This window comes from Stylophora pistillata, chromosome 6 (genome assembly GCF_964205215.1).
Source record: "Stylophora pistillata chromosome 6, jaStyPist1.2, whole genome shotgun sequence".
Taxonomy (NCBI): Eukaryota; Metazoa; Cnidaria; class Anthozoa; order Scleractinia; family Pocilloporidae; genus Stylophora; species Stylophora pistillata.
In genome coordinates this window covers 23,996,574-24,014,658 of record NC_142524.1, presented here as the reverse complement: position 1 = coordinate 24,014,658, position 18,085 = coordinate 23,996,574, and the positions used below count along the sequence as shown (strand labels likewise).

Below are 18,085 nucleotides of genomic sequence, written 5' to 3'. Positions count from 1 at the left end.
TTTTTGAAGAAAAAAAAATTAAAAAACTTTTGCTCGCAGTGGAAGAAGTAAATAAATCATCAAAATGAACACAAATTAGACTATCATCTGAACCCTTCAACTCCCAGAAGTGATTAACATGTAACTTCTCCTTATAATTTCCACACATTATCCAGCAAACAGGTCATGAGAATACTCAAAGTTATCCGGGTACCAGTTGTTATCCTGAGCTAACACCAAATTTTGTTAACTAAGGAAATGTGTAGCAAGTAGAGGAGAGAATTAGGAGGTGATCTTGGAAGTTACAGGGGAAAAAGGTGGAAATGCAAAAGGAATAAGCAATAATAAAAAAACAAACAAACAAACAAAGAAAACAAACGCAGCAAAATGGAAAACAGAATTTCACTTCTAACAGAGTTACATGATTCTAATGAGGTTTAAGTAAACGGAGTCTGAATGGGTTGATGGCCTTTACAGCTAACAATTAAAAGTGAATGACTGTTTTTCATGGTTCTAAAGCGCAGTTACTCGTTCGCTTTTACTATGTTGCGACCAACTTTGGGGGTTTGGTTCTTAGAACACTCACTCAAGCAAGAAGGTTTGGGTCATGAAACCTGTTGATCTTGGAGGATCAAAGTTGTCTGTAAAATTACCAATCCAAATATTTGCACAAGGTTTGTAGAAGTGAATACCAAAGCACTTATATTCTACTCTTAGGAACTTAGAGAAGTAAAGGGAAGCAAAATTAAGTCAAAAATTGCTGTTTAAAAAGGACTTACACTCAGACAAAATCAGAACGGAAGTTTACGAACCGTTGTCGGAGTTCGGTGAGTTTTCCCGTCGTTTTGTCTCCCCTATAAAGAAGCCAGCGCCGTAAACACGTACAGTTGCTTTCTTCAATGGGTTTTAGAAGCTTAGCTCTTGGAATATCTTCTTCAGTTACTGGTGAACAAGACTTCATAACAAATCTGTCCCTAGTAACGATCCCAAGCACCATTGCGGCGCGAAACTCGTTCTAGGCTCCAACTCGTTTTGTAAAGTGGCCAATTGATATCTTACCGTCTAAGGGCTAAAAGTTTATTTCTATTCTTTTTAATCATTTTGTGGGAAATTATCTTTTCATTGCGACACGATAGCGACTACTTTGCAAAGAAATCGATTGTAATTTTGCCACTTCAACTGAATAAGTCAGATATAAGACAGTATAAGCAATAAATTATTGCTTTTTTAAACTCTTTGAGCAGCTGCATGTTAATTAAAAATTTGTGTTTTTTGATCTAGCAAAATGGGGTGTAATTCCATCTTTTTAGCTGAGAAATTTTCCCCTTGTACGGTTGATTACATATTTGGTATGATAAAAAGACGAAACAAATGCTCTCCAATGCAGTTGAGCGATACAGCGTCGTTTGATAATGAAGGCTTTTTTTCTTGTGTTTTTTCTTTTTTCTGACTTTTCCAGCGCCAAAGGAAAGCCGTCAAAGCGAAAGTTAAAATGCGGTGGTAAGAAGAAATTTTTTGATTTTTTTTTTATTGTTCTAATTTCAAACCTTTCAAGTCCCAAACGCTAGAGGGAGGTTTATCTTGTCTTTTTTTAAAAGTCTGTACATATCAATGGAATAGCTCAACGATAACTGTATTTCACCAAACTTATCCAGCATAAAATTCAAAACCAAAGTTACACCACGTTTTAAAGCTGTTTAGTCAAATGCGGTTGGAAAATATTTCTTGATTGAAGTTGCTTAAGCTGATGTTCGTCGACTTCAAATCTAACACAATAAAAGTAGAGTTTAGTAGTTATTTGAACCCTAGATGAAATCTAGCGAGTCCCCACTGCTGAATTTGATTCAATTACAACTGGTTCAGCTAAACATGTTTTACTGGTGTAAATAGAGCATTTGTTTATTAAAGAATTTCATCCTTTCGTTTCTTAGTTATCTTTCATTGAACGTATTTTTCTCACTATTTTTATCTTTAGATTTTCCAAAGCAATTGTCAAGAAGACTCTACATGTAAGTACAATCGCTCCGGAGTTGTACATTTGTTTAATTACCAAGTGCTGTCAAGCGATTAAGAGCAACAACAACAAAAATGAATAACGATCAACAAATGAATTGGTAAGTAAGTTGATTACTTCAATTAAGCTGTTTGAGTGGACATATCCGGGTAGAACGAATAGACTACGCATGGGAATTCAAGCGACACTGGATTGAATTGACTCTATCTAGATTACCAAAAGGAGGATGATCTGCAACTCTGAGAAAAACCAACTTATGAACGACGCTATATCAAGAAATCACTGTTTTCGCTACTTTGTAGCGAAATTCTCTCCTGAGGTGTAGACTCACTCGTTCTTAAAACTATAAGATTCAGAATTGCTGGAAGCGTTCATACCATGGGGCGAACGAGAGGGCAAAGATGCTAAATCGCATGACGTCGCCTGGGATGTCACATTAGGCAATCGCGACACTGGATTGGCTATTTCTAGATCTCCAAAACGAGGAAGATCTAAAACTTCAAGAAACATCGAGGCTATGTCGAGAAACCACCTTTTCGTTACACTGTGCACTGTGGCAAAATTCTTGTCGATATAGAGTGTGACTTATTTGATCTTGTAACTTTAAAATTCAGGATTATATGTGAGCTTACCTACTATGACGCAAACGAGTGGAAGAAATTTCAAATGTAAGGCCGGTAGTGTAATAAAGAAAATAGTTCATTTTATTGTCTCGACCTTGGAAGAGAATGTTTATTGGTGAGTGGTCTCAGGTTCAAGTCCTCCACCCTGCCACTCAATGGGATTGTTCTTGGTTGTGCCGTGTTCAACTCCTCGGCTGTGCTTTGTATGTAACCAACTGGTGTGTCCCCAGCCAGTTGGGGCTTATAAAAGACTATGCTTATCCACAGTGTTTGTGTCCAATTTGTTCGTATTGTCTGTAAAGCTTTATTGGGGGAGTGTCAATTAAGTGTACTTAAATATATACAAATAAATACTTATCCTTTAACTTCTACAAATCGACAGTGATTTAGCGTAGTCATAATGTGGATTCACAAGGCGCAGCCGAAAGAGTCTACAACAAATTTTGCCTGTACTTTTATCGACAACGGAATATTGGCCAATCAGTTTGCGAGATTACTGCCAATTGTGCTAGACATCATAAACTGATGCTATTCAATTAATCTGTATTTGTCCATTCTCTAGGTAAGCGTGACTCACTCTGACGGTACGTCTCAGTTCGACATGACCTACAATATGGACTCAGAACTCGAGATGATGCAGACATTGACAAACTTTAACGGCGTGGAATTTAACACGATACTTGACTTTAAGGGGTAGATTATTTCGGTTTTTTTCTATGTTTAATCCTCGTAATTTATTGAGAATCAAACAGAAATATTCTTTCTTTTCTTTAGTTTGAGTTAATAGTATCTTTTTCTTCTTTCTTTTTGTTTACTCGTTGTCTTGCTTTTGTTTTTCTTCTAAAAGTGCTTCGAATATATATTTAACTGATGTTACCTGACCATACAATGTTAGACATTTTTGGTCCCCCCCCCCCCCAGTTTATTCAACCTATATATTTGCAAATGAATAAAACCATGAAAAAGATATGGACATTTTTCTCCACAGGGCAACGTATACGCAGTATTTTCCGGGGAATGTTTTGCTTCACCGCTTAAAGGTAATGGAACATTCAACCTCGAGGATCTCAAGAGATTATCTTTCGATACTTCTCGAGAAGGGACGAATAAATGGAGGTCCCGCATCCAGCAGGGTTAGGGGTAGGAGACGTTAATTCCCCACGCACGAGATTACTGTGTAGTGGATGTCCTCCCCTGGGGTGGGATGGGTGGGTTGGGGTTGATTTAGGTGGGTGAACCTAGTGGGGGACTACGTGTCCTATAGAGTGTTTTCACTCACGTGACTTTGTTTCCTAGCAAGCTTACCGTCCGCCATTATGGTGTCCCACTAAAGAAAGTGTGAGCCGGTCACTTACCTGTACACTGTACAAATCCATAAAAACTCAAAAATCAAACCTCGAAAACTTGGTATGAATGGCATTGGGGTTGGAGTGTATGGAGGAATGATAGACGGGGTAGGTTTATTAGTTAACTGCAAAAGATTCGGCGTAAGATCTAAAACCTACACCATCAATTTCCTTATAAAACTTATCTGGTCTTATATCTTTTTTCTTAAAAAGGACTCGGCTCTATTTGGTGACAAATAGAAAGTTGTTAATTCAATTTATTTACCTTGCGAACAGTAAAAGCAGAAAAAAGACTTCAAAATTTGAATGTCTGCAACCGTGAGTTGCAAAAGGAGCAAAAAAGATTTTAAACAAACCTTTAGGAAAAATGTGAAAATGGAAGAATGTCAAAACGTTCACTGAATATTTAAATTCATTGCCTTGCCTTTTTCTAGCTGGGGTTGTTAAGGTGGTAAATCAGAAATATGACATTTAGATGAAGTGTGACAGGTAATGGGTCATGATTTCGGTTGTGGATGTTTCAGCCAGCAGCCCATTTAGTTGTTACCTTCGAGTCTGGCGACCAGTGCGTATCAGTCAGTTTTGGTACAAAAGAAGTGGGATATTCCACCTCTGGAGGGTATTCAGTGGACAATAATCGTGTAAAGTACATTTCGATTGAGTTTTGCAACCAAAAGCTTGGATAATCATGGGAACTATTTAAGGGGACCGGTGGAAATAGGTAGTGATATTTGATAACACAACTCAGAGTGGTTTTGTAAAACCCAATGTGGTGGATGCTTCCCTAAGCCGCGCAAACCGACTTCTCGTAATTCGAACTGAAAATATAAAAGAATATCAGACTAATGCTGGACTGATGTGCGGGAGGTCGAGGGTTCGAGCCCCGGCCGGAGCAACACTCAAGGTCTTAAAATAACTGAGAAGAATATGCTGCCCTTCTATAAAATCAAGAAATGGTTAGATATTCTAGTCTTCTCGGATAGGGACGAATAAATGGAGGTCCCGTATCCTGCAGGGTTAGTGGTAGGAGACATTAATTTCCCACGCACGAGATTACTGTGTGATGGATGTCCTCCCTGGGGTGGGATGGGTGTGTTGTTGTATTGCGTTTCATACATGAGCCTCTGGCTCGGGTAATATGGGTAACCATGCCCCACGTAAAGACATTAAACTTTGATTACTGATTACTGATTAATGCATTCTCAAACTTACTATTTCAGCTGCGAAGCTCATTGATGACGCGTTCGTTATAATTAGTTCTTCGACCTTAAGACCAGCGTCGATCCTGAAAAGCTTAAGATACCAGAAAAGTGCAGTGAATCGCCGCTAAATTAGCGTAGATCCCTTCCAGACATGACTCATCCAAACAGAATTCGTACTGCAAACGTACAGGCCGCTATGAAGAGGGTATTCGCTTGGCTCTTTACTTAAACAACAACAACAACAACAACAACAACAATTTATTTCACGTCGGTAGCGTAGGAGGTGGTTACCCTATCCCCCGTGCCTAATGGCTCATGTTAAAAACGCTCGATAAAATAAAGATGTGTATAGAAATATATGTCCAAGTTAAATATATAATAAAAACGCAAAACTATCACCAAGCTCCCTACCCCTAATTCCAATCCTGAACCTCCCCTGAAACCCTACCAGCCCTAATCACCTAACATTATTGTCCTAACCTCAAGTCTAATTACCAAATCATAACCCTACCCTTACAACTGTATAAAGATACACTTATTACACTTACAGCGGCCAAGCGTAGTTGTGCGAGATAGGCCAGACTCATATCCCGATAGAGTGGTTGCCAGAAAATGGGACTACCATGGACTCATCGGCAGATCGCTGACAAAAAAATGATTGCTAATTTCGGTGTTAAGCTATGCTTTTTGACCCTGAAGCGGCAAAATCTTCGACACTTTGATAATGAGTTCTTCATACCTAAAGAAGAACAATACTAATTTCTAATACTCTTGCTGAAAACAACTAAGCTTGCTCGGACAGCCGATAATCTTCAGAATAATGACTTAAAATTTTGGCATAAACGTTCGCTTCCTTAGTAGCTGCATTACATTAATGAATTTTCAGTGACTCTTTCTTCGTGAGTAAAAGTGCTTTCCCTGTTCACAAGAGAATTCAGTCGGTCAGATTTAGGAGACCAGTCTCTCCCTCTAAATTCATAGGATACATATTTATTAAGTGTCTGTAGGCAAAATTCACTGAACCACAGTAGATTTGTCTGATCTTTCCCTCAGGTAAAAAATTCTTTTATTCTTTTTATTTATTTACTCTTGTCATTCTAATGACCCTTGCTTGTTCAAATAACCAAAAAGTGGGTAAGAAGACGACATGAAAATGTCGTCTGCGACGTCATTGCAGGAGTAAACAACAATCAAGAGCACGGCACAAAAGAAATGAAGAATCTTCGGACAGGGAATTTTTTTCCGAAACCTTTCTATTTCAAAGACTACAAACTTCGAGCAAGAAAGACGTTGCAATTGTTCCAATCCCAATCATTCCCTCCTAATGCCTTCTTTAAGAGACCCTGGTCTTTGCCCCCACGGACGTAGTATTTTTCTCACTTAAGTTTGCTCATAGCCAATTGTGAATTTCTTACCTGTATATCAACGCATATATCGGGTAGTTTGATACGAATGCTTCGCTCACTGCAGAGTTACGTAGGAGAAAAATTGGCATTCATTACTGAATGCGAATTTAGCGTCACCACCGATTTCAGAATACTTCAGAGTCGGCGAGACAGAAAATGACACGCCGGCGCGGCATTTGAAAGGTATGAGAAAAAAGTTTCTTATCACTTTGAGCTTCGCTAAAAAAAAATCCATTAACTCATATAATGTTTCATTTTGACAGCCGAAAGCCAACACCCCACGCAATTATAATGATAAAAAGTGTTTAGATGATAGTAAACGCTTTAGAAAAACTTCCTCTCCTTGAACAAAATATGAACAAAAGTGAATATTCGAAGACGCCTTTTATGGCCTCCCAGACGCAAGTGTTAGATAAGATATGCCTCTTCCTAAATCAAACAAATTTCCTCAGAAAAACGACACAGCGTCCTTGTCAAAACCTCGCTTGTATGATCGTGAAAAAGGACAGTGTGTAGACAGGAAACCCCTCAGCTTTTTGTCAAATGCTTCTTAATTTACGAAGAAGAGAAGATATTAATAGCACATCTCAGTAAATTGTGGTAAAAAACAAATTGATGAGCTAACCACTAGCAGGATTTAGGATGAATTTACGGAGCTGTTAGAGTGCAAGCCTCTTTTTGCCGTTCTTAAAAAAAAGGTGTCTTTGATACTTAAAAAGATCGGTCATGCTTGATGGCTGATGCGTTGAGTAACTGACAAATAGAAGTTCCTGCTTAGTAGCTTAGTTATTACGCAGTGTATTTCAAGAGTATAAATGGATACCAACAAATTTCCAGGAAAACCAGTATCCTAAGTGGATAGAGAGGCAATACTGCTTCACACCGGAGAAAGCGGGATTTTAAAAAGTTCCGATAGTAGGTAGTGGACCAAGATTAAACTCACGACCCCTTATGTTTGAGGTCATCGGTTATACTTTCGAATTGCCTTGCTTGAGCAATGGGTAAATGGTATTATTGTCAAAATTACAAACTGCGTTCTCTTTTATATCTTAAACAAGAAACACTGTACAAGAGAAAAAAAATAAAAGAAGAAAGAACGAAAGCACGTGGCTTCAAAGCCTAGCACATGAAACAATTACTTTTGGCAACAACGTAACGATATCATCTCCTTGACAGGAAAAGGACATTTGAATCCTCTTTGGTTGAAAGCAATGTACCATTTTTGAATTCCAGCTTCTTCCAAAACAGCCTCAAAGTGTTTTACATTTCTTTAAGTGTTACCTGCGGTAAAAGATAATGGTCGAGAAAACAATTGCCCATTAGGCGTTATCTAGTACGTAGTAAAATTTTTAAAAAAGAAAAAAAAAATACATGGTTTATAATTAAGACCATCTTAGCTTTTATAGAAGCGCTAACGAGCTCCACATGTGTTACAATCCACCCACAGGTGGACCCCAGATGGTCATTTGATGTACACAAGTACATTTAGGGAAATCCGCGGACATGAGGATGTACATGTAATAACTCAACTCTCAAACTGGCTGGCTAATCTATAACCGATGTTAAAGCAATCAAGGAAATTTCCCATACCAAATGCATTCCCTGATGCCTTACTTTCTCAGCTCTGAATTTAAACGAAAGCTTGGTCTCAGAAAACTAAGGAGAAAAGATGTGGATTTCATATCGTCATCGGTTTCACTCATTTTCATTTTAACGCAGCTTTTGTGAAATGTAGCCGCCGACATCCGAAGACCAACTTGTCATCATTTGCGTCATTTTATTTTAGCTGTCAAAACGTTAAAACATTCTAAAATACATCTTTGAATTAAAGATCATTTCTATTTTAGAGAATGCAACTGCGATGTACTTGTAAACAAGTTGTTCTCCTACTCCAAAACAATATATCAATGTCATTCACAGCAAACAGTCTACTTCTGAAAGCACTTCCCAAGCGTTGCTGTTCTTTTTTTTCTTTTTTTTTTTCAACAAGAAACTTGGAATGATTATGCTCATTGAGCATTATAATCCATTAAAAAGTCTCATATGCTATGCACGTCGATCGCTATTAAAAGGTATTTTGAAACCTTTTGAAATAGGTCTTTCAGTAAACTGCTCAATTAATTTGCTTAATTGAAGCCCACTGCTGCCTTTTTCATTAAAAGGACGGCAAGTACAAAGATTCTGGACAATATTAAAGGGTTAGCTTTGAAACAAGAGGGCAATCGAAGAGAACGATGAAGGCAAAATATTTTGTTATCTCCTTGTTCATTGCGGGCCTCTTTTTCGCTGCTGGATCTGGGCAAGCGGTTCCGCAACCTCCCTTGGGTAGGAAGAGAGAGCTATTCCAGGTCAGTATTTGAAAGAGAAGATTTAATTCGTTAAAAAAATTTTAACATGACCGGGTTTCTCTGTCGGTTCTTAAATTCCTACAATGACATAGCGTATCAAAAGAAAAATAAAGAAAAAAAAAACAGGACGGTCGATACACCTGATCAGGGTGGGTTATTGTTCCACAAAAGTAATTTTCGTAATAGTAATAAACGAGGACGTTTTGCGACGAGTTAGTTTGGATAACCTTACCAAACTCTATTGGAACTGATGGTTTTAGAACCAGGCTGGAAAAAGAAGAAATAAACAAAAACCAAAAAAAAAAAAAAAAAGGCGAACGGACAAAAAGAACAAACAAACAAAAAATGAAACCTGCACAACTAAGAAAAATACTTTCTCTAGCAAATTATTATTCCTAAATAATGATAAGATTTTTTTTCCTTTCATATTTCAGAAACACTTTAGCATAAATCCGTGTCTGTTCAGTACCCTTCGCAATGATTTGTACTTTCATATTTTATTGTTATCTGCACTTCAGATTAAGCGAGATGTGTGCCGTGCAGCGAGGAATCTTCGCTGCGATATGATGAAAGACAAGGAAGACCTAAATAGCAGTTCAGACTACACAGTCATTTAACAATCATCAAGTGAACACTAAAACTGGCGCGAACTTAAGAAGTTCTATTACTTAAAAATAGAACTTAATACGAAATGGGTCACGATATCTTACAACAATGCCAATGTTTAAGCTAAGGAGTTCAAAATTGAAGTTAAACGAAGATAAATATAAGATATGTTAAACTGCCAATTAAGGTATTTGAAAATAAAGAACAAAGGAAATAATGCTCGGTTGTTATCACTCTTTACCAAGTTTTGTGAACAACTTTTGAACGCAAATTACGAAATGAATTTATACGTAAAAGTGATCGTGTGCTTTTTTTTTCCCGCTTTAAACGTTTATTACGTATAAAGGTGCTTATCATCTGTCATTTTTGTGTTAAATGACGCATGATGCCTTTATATTGAAACTGCTATAAATTCACAATTTGACAGATTTTAGTACCTTTATGTCCCGGGGCGATATCGTTATGCGACAAATAGTATAAAAAAGACGATGAAATTTGAGTTCGTCACGAGAATACGACAAAAAAAAATTGAGTTTTCACGAGAAATCGAGCCTCAGACTTTTGGACTCCGCGCTCCGATGCTCTACCACTGAGATAGGAGAACTCAAAGGTCTGTGAAGCCACTGATATTATTTTTTTTCTTCGTCCCACACACTTTCTTTATTGCGCTCGACTGATTTTACCGCCTATCTAACCCTGTTCTTTCAAACAACGCTCTCGACATCGCTTATCCTAACAGTATGTAGGACGTACACCTCATATGAACCTAGAGGTGTTCATGAAGTTGTTCTTATAGCTCGTCGCTATAGTCTCCCAAGGATATTGTCCCCCCCCCCCCTCCTTCCATATTCATGACGAACAAAAAGTACTGTTCTGCCTTATAAGGGATAAATATGGTCAAAATTCTGAAATTTAAGAATTTCCGCGATCAAAGTGAACTTGTCCATTTTGCCGACAGAATGTGCTTTACTTTACTTAAAAACTTAAAAAGCATTTTGTATCGGGAAGAAATATCACCCCCTTAAGTTTCAGAAAACCCAAAGAATTGTCAGGGGTCAACATTCAAATAAAATTTCCTATTCTCAGGTTACCGCGTGATACCAAGACGGGCTGGCGCATGCTCAGTCTAGCTTTAAAGCTAGTTTAAATGGGGGCCTGTATAAACAATAGGAAGGCCGGACCACAACACCGGGAGGCATATGTACGTTCCCTATTCTATGCGAGAAGTGCGTGGGGTTCTTTAATGTCATAATTTGGATATATCAACAAAGTTGAAATGGTAAATTAGCCACCGTAATGATTACAAAAGCTGACGTTTCGAGCGTTAGCCCTTCGTCTTTCGCTCCGACGGAGGGCTAACGCTCGAAACGTCAGCTTTTGTAATCATTACGGTGGCTAATTTACCATTTCAACTTTGTTGATATATCCAAATTATTTCGTTACTCCCACAGACGTAGCCCCAAATAGTTTCTTTCGAAACTATCAGCCTTTATTCTTTAATGTCATATTTAAAAAACTCAGAGCTCCATTTAATCTTCGAAGCAAATAAATTGCCTTTAATTTCTGTACTGATCGATACAGATATCAAGTTCAAAACATTTTAGAGATATTTCAAATGTAACTGCTGCATTCTTTTTGGTTTTGAAAAAAATACCATTAAAGAGTTACAATGAACTTATTACAACTTTTTCGATTTCATTGCCGGAACACCAAAAATTACTTAAAGGCCAGTGGTTCAAAGAAAACGGTATTCAAATGTAAGCTAGGAATGTCAGTAGCAGTCCGGCCTACAGTTAAGCTTAAGACCTCAGTTCCTGATTTGTTTATGAGGTTCGCCTATGTACGTGGGACCTTAACCTGGTGCACGTGAATCTCTGAACCGTAGAGCGCTGCACGCGCACGTATCCAGTAACACGGCGTATGCGCATATTTAATTTCTAGGCTAACCAGTTTCGTTTTGGATCAGTTAACATACTGCCGAGACCATTTGTTGAATTAACATGGTAAGGATGACTGACCCACTCATTGTGCGGTTACAGGATACTCTTGGCGTGTTAAAAGATGGCACAAAATACGTGCTGCAGTGAAGCGGTATTTATTGCGCAGAGTTCACATTGGGGCCCAGATGCGATGAAAAAGTATTCACCACACAGAGCTTGCGCAAACACACCAAAAATTCGATATCGTTCAATGAAACTAAACTTAGGCAATAAAGGAGACATATAATTCAGTTTTCATAGTTTGGTTTTAGTTTGTTAAGTTTAAAATGTCTTACTCAGCTTCCTTCGGCGGCATCTCAGTGTTTTCCGTGGCAAAACTTTCTTCGTAGAGCTTAATATCAAATCCATTGTTTGGAAATCCTTCTTTTCCTGAAGAAAAGTCTGGTTCGTTGTTTTTTTCGTCTAACCTGAATGTTTTTATGCCTCCCACCGTGACATTAGCTTCGACGTTCTGCTTAGTATCGTTTAGTTGGTTCTTATTGTCTTTCTCTTTGCAGCTTACACAAACATCGAGTCTTAGTGTTTTCGTTAATCTGAAAGCTTGTCTTGCAGCCTTCCTGAATTCCTTGCTCATAACTGACGAGACTAAGGGATTTAGTAGTGAATGACAAAATGCTAACATTCCCACGCAAACAGAGAGGATGCCAAATGGGTCATAAAGCTTCATAGCGGGAGTAACGTGTAACAATTCAGCAAATGTTAGAGGTGTTAAACAAACGACAAAAACAATCACAACGACAAGAAGCATGCGAATAATACTTCGTCTCATTCTGACAGCACTGCAAATGTCGAAACGGGATCTTTGCCGAAATCTCTCCACCATGTCGTAGAGCTTCTTTGAAACTTTTCCATACGTGAAAATCATAATCGCTACAGGTATTAAATACAAGAAAATAAATAATGGTACATGGTACGCGAGAAAAACTACCAAGTAATTTTGTGGGCGTTCTTCCATGCACACTGTTCGTCCGTAAGACCACTGTGTTGAGCTAATATAGATCTGAGGCAAAGCTGAGAAGCAAGCGGCAACCCAAACGCCAAATATAAGCTTCCGATTGCAGACATCGAAATCGAGACATTTTTTAAACCGCAGGGGCTGACATATTGCATAGTATCTTTCAATACTGACTATCGTTAGGCTGATGATCACCACGTTATAAAATGCATGAAGCAGAAATCTGTGAGTTCTACACCAGCCATCTCCAGCGTCCCAGAAATCTTTCTTGATGGCAAGCGCCTCTAACGGGGTTTGCAACGCAAATAACAAGTCTGCCGCAATCATGTTACATAACAGGTTGTTAGTAACATTTCGCAATTCTTTTACTCGATAGAATACGAACAATATAGCTGTGTCCACAATAACAACGATCACTAGGAGCGCCACATAGAAATAAAATGCAGCGATATGAACCTGCATCGGTAGTTCGTCTATAAACAACTCTGTTGGGTAGACGTCTCCATTTACCGTCGATGAAGTTGTCGAAGTGTCGTTTCTTAGTTCCATAGCCTTTTAGTTCAAATCAACGGGGGCGTGAAATACCAATTAGTAAATTCAACATCGACAAAATCACAGAGAAAACATTTGTTTTTTGAAAGCTGGCCGGTGAGCGACTGTTTTTGAACGTATTCCTGTTTTTTCTTCACAAGACTGAGTCGATGACGTTTGATAATCGTCGAATTCACCGGCAAAGAACACTGTACAGTTCACCGATGAATAGTTGTGACAAACTCACCCTTTGGATTGCTGATTCAATAAGCCCCCTAGATGAAAACGGCGTTTCTAAGCCGAAATTAACGAAACAGGTTATCTGCTAGTGTTATAGTCCCACTGCTGGTAAACTGTGGAGTCTGTTACTTGTTTTGGGTACCAAATGTCTGGCCCTTCCCAGTCATCTGCTATCGAAAAATGTTCCTTTCACACTGTCTGATGTGTGTTGCACTCGTTAAATCAAATATATATTGAAGGTACTAATAAATTATTCATCATACATGATTCAGCATTGTTTGCTTGGTTGCTCATATGTCAAATTATTCTTTTTTTATAGGAAAGATAGCTCGGATGCGTTAAAGTATAATGTAATTGTGTACTTTAAGCTTTATTTGACGTTAAATGGTGATGCAGGATGTTTATTCCCTTTCAGAACGCATTTTTAACGTAAATAAACAAGCACTAACAATTTCCTACCCCCACTTTTTTTTTCTGCCAAGTGCTTATATACTTAATTATCTGACTCTTGTCGCAAAAACTTAAAACTTTTGGTCAACCACAAGAATTCACGTGATCAATTTGTGTCGGTAGCGGTATAAAAAGAAATAAAAAACCTACACCCAAAAGGGGCAAAAAAAATCAATTTGACTTTTATAGTTTGAGCGGTTTTTAGTTATTCTAAGCATAAGAAAATGGCTGTATTATTTCACTTAAATCAAATATGACTCCATTACTCGGACTTCTTTAATAAATGAACGAAGACGTTAAATTAGACTTACAATATCAGCTTTAGTTTGATTGGTGGAAGGTGAATACTTCAGACTCACCTAATGCGTCATTAATTTGTTTTCATGTCAATACGCTTGTTTAAAAATAACATTTGTTGCACTATATATTATCCTTTCAGAAGCTATCAGCCAATTTATACATAGAATGAACAGCTCTAAGTTTTTCTAGAGAGTCTTATTTTGAAGAGAAAGTAAACGAAGAGTCAATTTTGTCTCGACAAAGCTATACGTGAATGATGAACGCGCGTTAGAATGAAGGTCAGACACATGGTCTTCTGAATTCTCGAGTGTTTGTGAGAGTGAATCACCGAAGCAGAAAACACGTTAAAGAATATATCCACTACATCGTTCTTATTTACCGATTAATACCTCTTCCGCGTAGATTTGTTAAACATCATTGGGTGAACATCTCAATAGTTAGAATTTATCCTTCGGTCTTGAAAAACTGCCTCTACCAATCTTTTTTTTGGGTTAGGATTGCATTGATTGGTGGAAAAGAATTTTCTCATTTTCCCTTCTTCAATTTAAAACCTGGAGCTTATTTCCGTGTGGTTCTTAAGAATACAATCAACTCTTCCTTGACTAGATAGAACACTTGACAATTATCTAACGTCACTGCGATACAAGTTACATTAATTAATCAGCCTTGACCTTGGTATAACTGTAAATGAGTTTTTACGTGCAAACTTTCACGGCGACGAGATTAATCAACTTACTTCAATTATTACTTTCAAACGAAGAATCAATTATTTGCGGTTTCCTTCACAAGAAGTGGTCAGTTAACACGCATGCTGTTCCTCTTGGATGCTATTGTTGTGATGATCTACTACCTTCGACCCTTGAGCACTGGTTGGTGTTTTAAATCACTCACGACACCGTTTCTTTTCATTTGAGCTTTTTTTGTCACGTAGAAATGTAAAGTAACATAAGGGGTCTTCGAATAACAAGTGGACGAAAAAGAGTTTTAATTAATAGAGTCTGCGTAAACACGGAGATTGATCAAGAAAGTTTTATTGTGACAAAAAAGGGAGAGCCTAAAAATATTACAATACTGACAATAGTGATAATGATAACGATAACAATAGTAATAATGATCATACTAATAATAACGATAATTCACTCTAATCATCAAAAATATTTACAAATTAAGATAAAATCCTTAAAAAATCGAAAAATACATGAAAATGTCGACTAACAAATTATCTAAAAAAAAAAGAAACTAACTTACAAATGGCAGCCTCTCAACTTTGAATAATAACAAACTTTGAATAATAATACTTTAAATGATAATAATACTTGTTATAATACGGATGATAATGACAACGATGAAAAAATGACAATAATGATGACAATGATAGCGATGAAATAATGATAGCAATAATAATGATGATAAAATGATCATAATAGGAATGATGATAACATTTAGTAATAATGATAATAACAAAAGTTATAGTAGTGGCCATAATAATAATAACAGTGATGATGATAACTATGAGAGTAATAATAATTATAATCATGATAATAACAAAAATGATAATAATCTTCATAATGATATCATAATGATGATAAAAAATGATAACGACAATGATAGTAATGATAATAATAATATTAATTATAGAAATATAGTAGCTATGTAGCATGATTGCATCTTAACCTCGTTGGGTGTGTAAGAAATTTTTTTATAGTGTGTAGTGAGTTATTTGTACCAAGGTGGATATGAAATCTGTCAATAAAGTTAAGCGTTTCATTGAGTATGAGATTTTATTTTAACGATGTCGATGTCGTTTGAATTTACACAGAGCTCTTTCTGTTCCTAAGGGGGGAGGGGGGAGTCTGTTGTGTGTGGCTTTTACGCATCATAGGAAAGAGGATTCTCTTCCTCACAGGCTTAAGGCGCTATCGACAATGCATAAATTTGAAAAGCTGCCCTGTGCACCCAAAGCAGTGATAAAGCGAGCCGTACACTAATGGATTAATCACATGGGTTGCCAACACAAGATTGATGCAGAGCGAGAGGAGCCTAGTAAACTTGGAAGTAAGAATTCACCAGGAATCGTAAAAGAAAACACGGATGAAATGGAATACGTGGATTGGGAGGTGAAACAAAGCGAAGATAGCAATGATAGTGACCATTTTGCGAATAGCGCATCTACGCTTCTTCTCGACTGCTAACCGCGCAGAATGAAAGTTTTCTTGGTCGATTGCACTCAACTTCCTGATAATCTTTGTATAGAGAATACTAACAAAAGATAACGGGATCAAGTACAGAATGACTGTGTCGATTGGTTGGAGAAATTTCTCTGCATTTGAATTTGGCCATTCCAAATCGTAAATGTTTCTACTTTCATTTTTTATCGATGCCATTCTTCGGCCCAACTTCATTTGACGAGATATCCTGGATTTCAAGCTCCTCAAATGTGTCAATTTGTATGGTCTTGAGGTAGATCAGTTGAGGAATGCAAACAGAAATAGCAGCGACCCAAATAACGATGATGGGATACTTAACCGTTCTTTTTCTGATTGGGTCGCAAAATGTGATCAGGTACCTCTCCATTGCGATAGCTGTCAAAGTCGCCAAAGAAGCATACATGAATGTGTGTGTCAGCGAGAAGACGGTTTTGCAGAGAAAGTTTCCGAAAGGCCAAACAAAATCCAATGCCTCATATGCCATGTAGAATGGAACATACTCTGCGAGCACCAACAGATCTGCTACGGCCAAGTTGATCAGGAACGGCATCACAGGTGACAGGAGTCCTCCACTTTTCTTCCAGACGAAAAATACGGCCAACACGTTGGCTGGGATGCCGAGAATGAGGAAGATCATATTTATGATCATCTGAATGGAGAATGAGGAGTTGTCGTCATCTGCGGATTGCAGAGTTGGCTCTGTTTCCATTGACACTGCTTCAAACGGTGTGGGATCCATGATTACTGCCGTTGCAAATGCTTCGTTTGTATTTGCTCTGCTAAAAAGAAAACATTCCTTTTGTGACTTTGGTGCAAAGTGACATTTTTTCTCCTAAATTTAAAGTACAATGCTGTCTGAAAATACCGTAATGTGATCGAAGACTATAATATTTTGCAGAAATTTTTAGCATAACACAATCTTATTATTGTTGGGTAGAATTAAAAAGAATAATGCTTTTTATTTTTTTTAGTTTTTGTGACCTACTGAAGTGCCCCGAAGATCCTTTGGAATATTAATGCATTTGTACCTTCGTAATTTTGTTTTCCTCCTGCCAGATTAATTCGCGATTTTACGATAGAATTTCGTTTATGGAAAGCAATGCTCTAAAGTATATTTCCGCAGTTAACGAAGAAGGAAAAAAAAAATCCTCCAATCGGGTAATCGCTCAGATATGTTGGTAGTAGTTTAGTTCAAGTTTTTTTTCAAAAATTAAATGTTGTTGGGATGTATGGCTACTTGAAGAGTCGTCTTTGCTGTCAGCTCAGTAGGTGTTACATCAGCTCGGCAAGTGAAAGAATACAATCCAGTTAGAGTTCATCCTTGTCGAAAAAAAAGGCAACGAAAGTTTTTAAAGATATGCCAAATGCCCGTGAAACTAAAATGTGAATCCCCATGTGAAATGTCAACCCCGCCACGGTCCGCCTTCGCGGTCATTTTGCTCTACAAACTGAGCTACTAGGATATGGCTAGGCCATGTGCTAGCGATGCCAATTAACAAATGGTAGTGAAGAAGTTAAATTTACCTTTTTTTTCGTTGTAGTTGGCTCTTAACCAGGGAGGACTTGTTTTATTTGATCTTGTTGCGCGTTTTACGTCAAATGGTCCTCTAGAAGGATTGGCAATATTACAGGTGATACGTGTTTTTGATAGCGGTGTGTCCGTAAAATAAGTATGAATTAATTTCTGTTAGTTTTCGGTGATAAAGAGATATTTCGAAGATAGGAAATGGTGATTAAACAATGATTAGGAATTAGGAAAGGATTAGGATTTTAATTGAGAATTATTTACTACCAGACAGAAGATGGCAGGGCGAAAGGTTTAAGTTGGATTCAAAAGTCTTTTCATATAGCAGTTGAAGCCATTTATAAACTGGAAAA

General features: G+C 37.5%; 1 protein-coding gene, 2 long non-coding RNA genes and 1 pseudogene across 3 annotated transcripts; 2 read left to right on the top strand and 2 right to left on the bottom strand.

The window, feature by feature from the left end:
• Positions 1–3,069: 3,069 nt before the first annotated feature.
• On the top strand, positions 3,070–5,560 carry LOC148728898 (uncharacterized). Its single transcript, XR_015988799.1, has 3 exons — positions 3,070–3,309; positions 3,605–3,656; positions 5,183–5,560. It is a non-coding gene; the product is annotated as an uncharacterized LOC148728898 (long non-coding RNA).
• Positions 5,561–8,745: 3,185 nt separating this feature from the next.
• On the top strand, positions 8,746–9,741 carry LOC148728897 (uncharacterized). The gene is made up of 2 exons (XR_015988788.1): positions 8,746–8,918; positions 9,437–9,741. It is a non-coding gene; the product is annotated as an uncharacterized LOC148728897 (long non-coding RNA).
• Positions 9,742–11,052: 1,311 nt separating this feature from the next.
• On the bottom strand, positions 11,053–13,481 carry LOC111329835 (nociceptin receptor). Its single transcript, XM_022934595.2, has one exon. It carries the CDS (start codon positions 13,026–13,028, stop codon positions 11,796–11,798), a length of 1,233 nt encoding a protein of 410 aa, XP_022790330.1. The 5' UTR covers positions 13,029–13,481; the 3' UTR covers positions 11,053–11,795.
• Positions 13,482–15,723: 2,242 nt separating this feature from the next.
• On the bottom strand, positions 15,724–17,525 carry LOC111329812 (P2Y purinoceptor 3-like; annotated as a pseudogene).
• Positions 17,526–18,085: the final 560 nt, after the last annotated feature.

Bases quoted from the DNA above. Each gene is read 5' to 3' on its own strand.
- LOC111329835 (XM_022934595.2), bottom strand. From the start codon at position 13,028: ATGGAACTAAGAAACGACACTTCGACAACTTCATCGACGGTAAATGGA.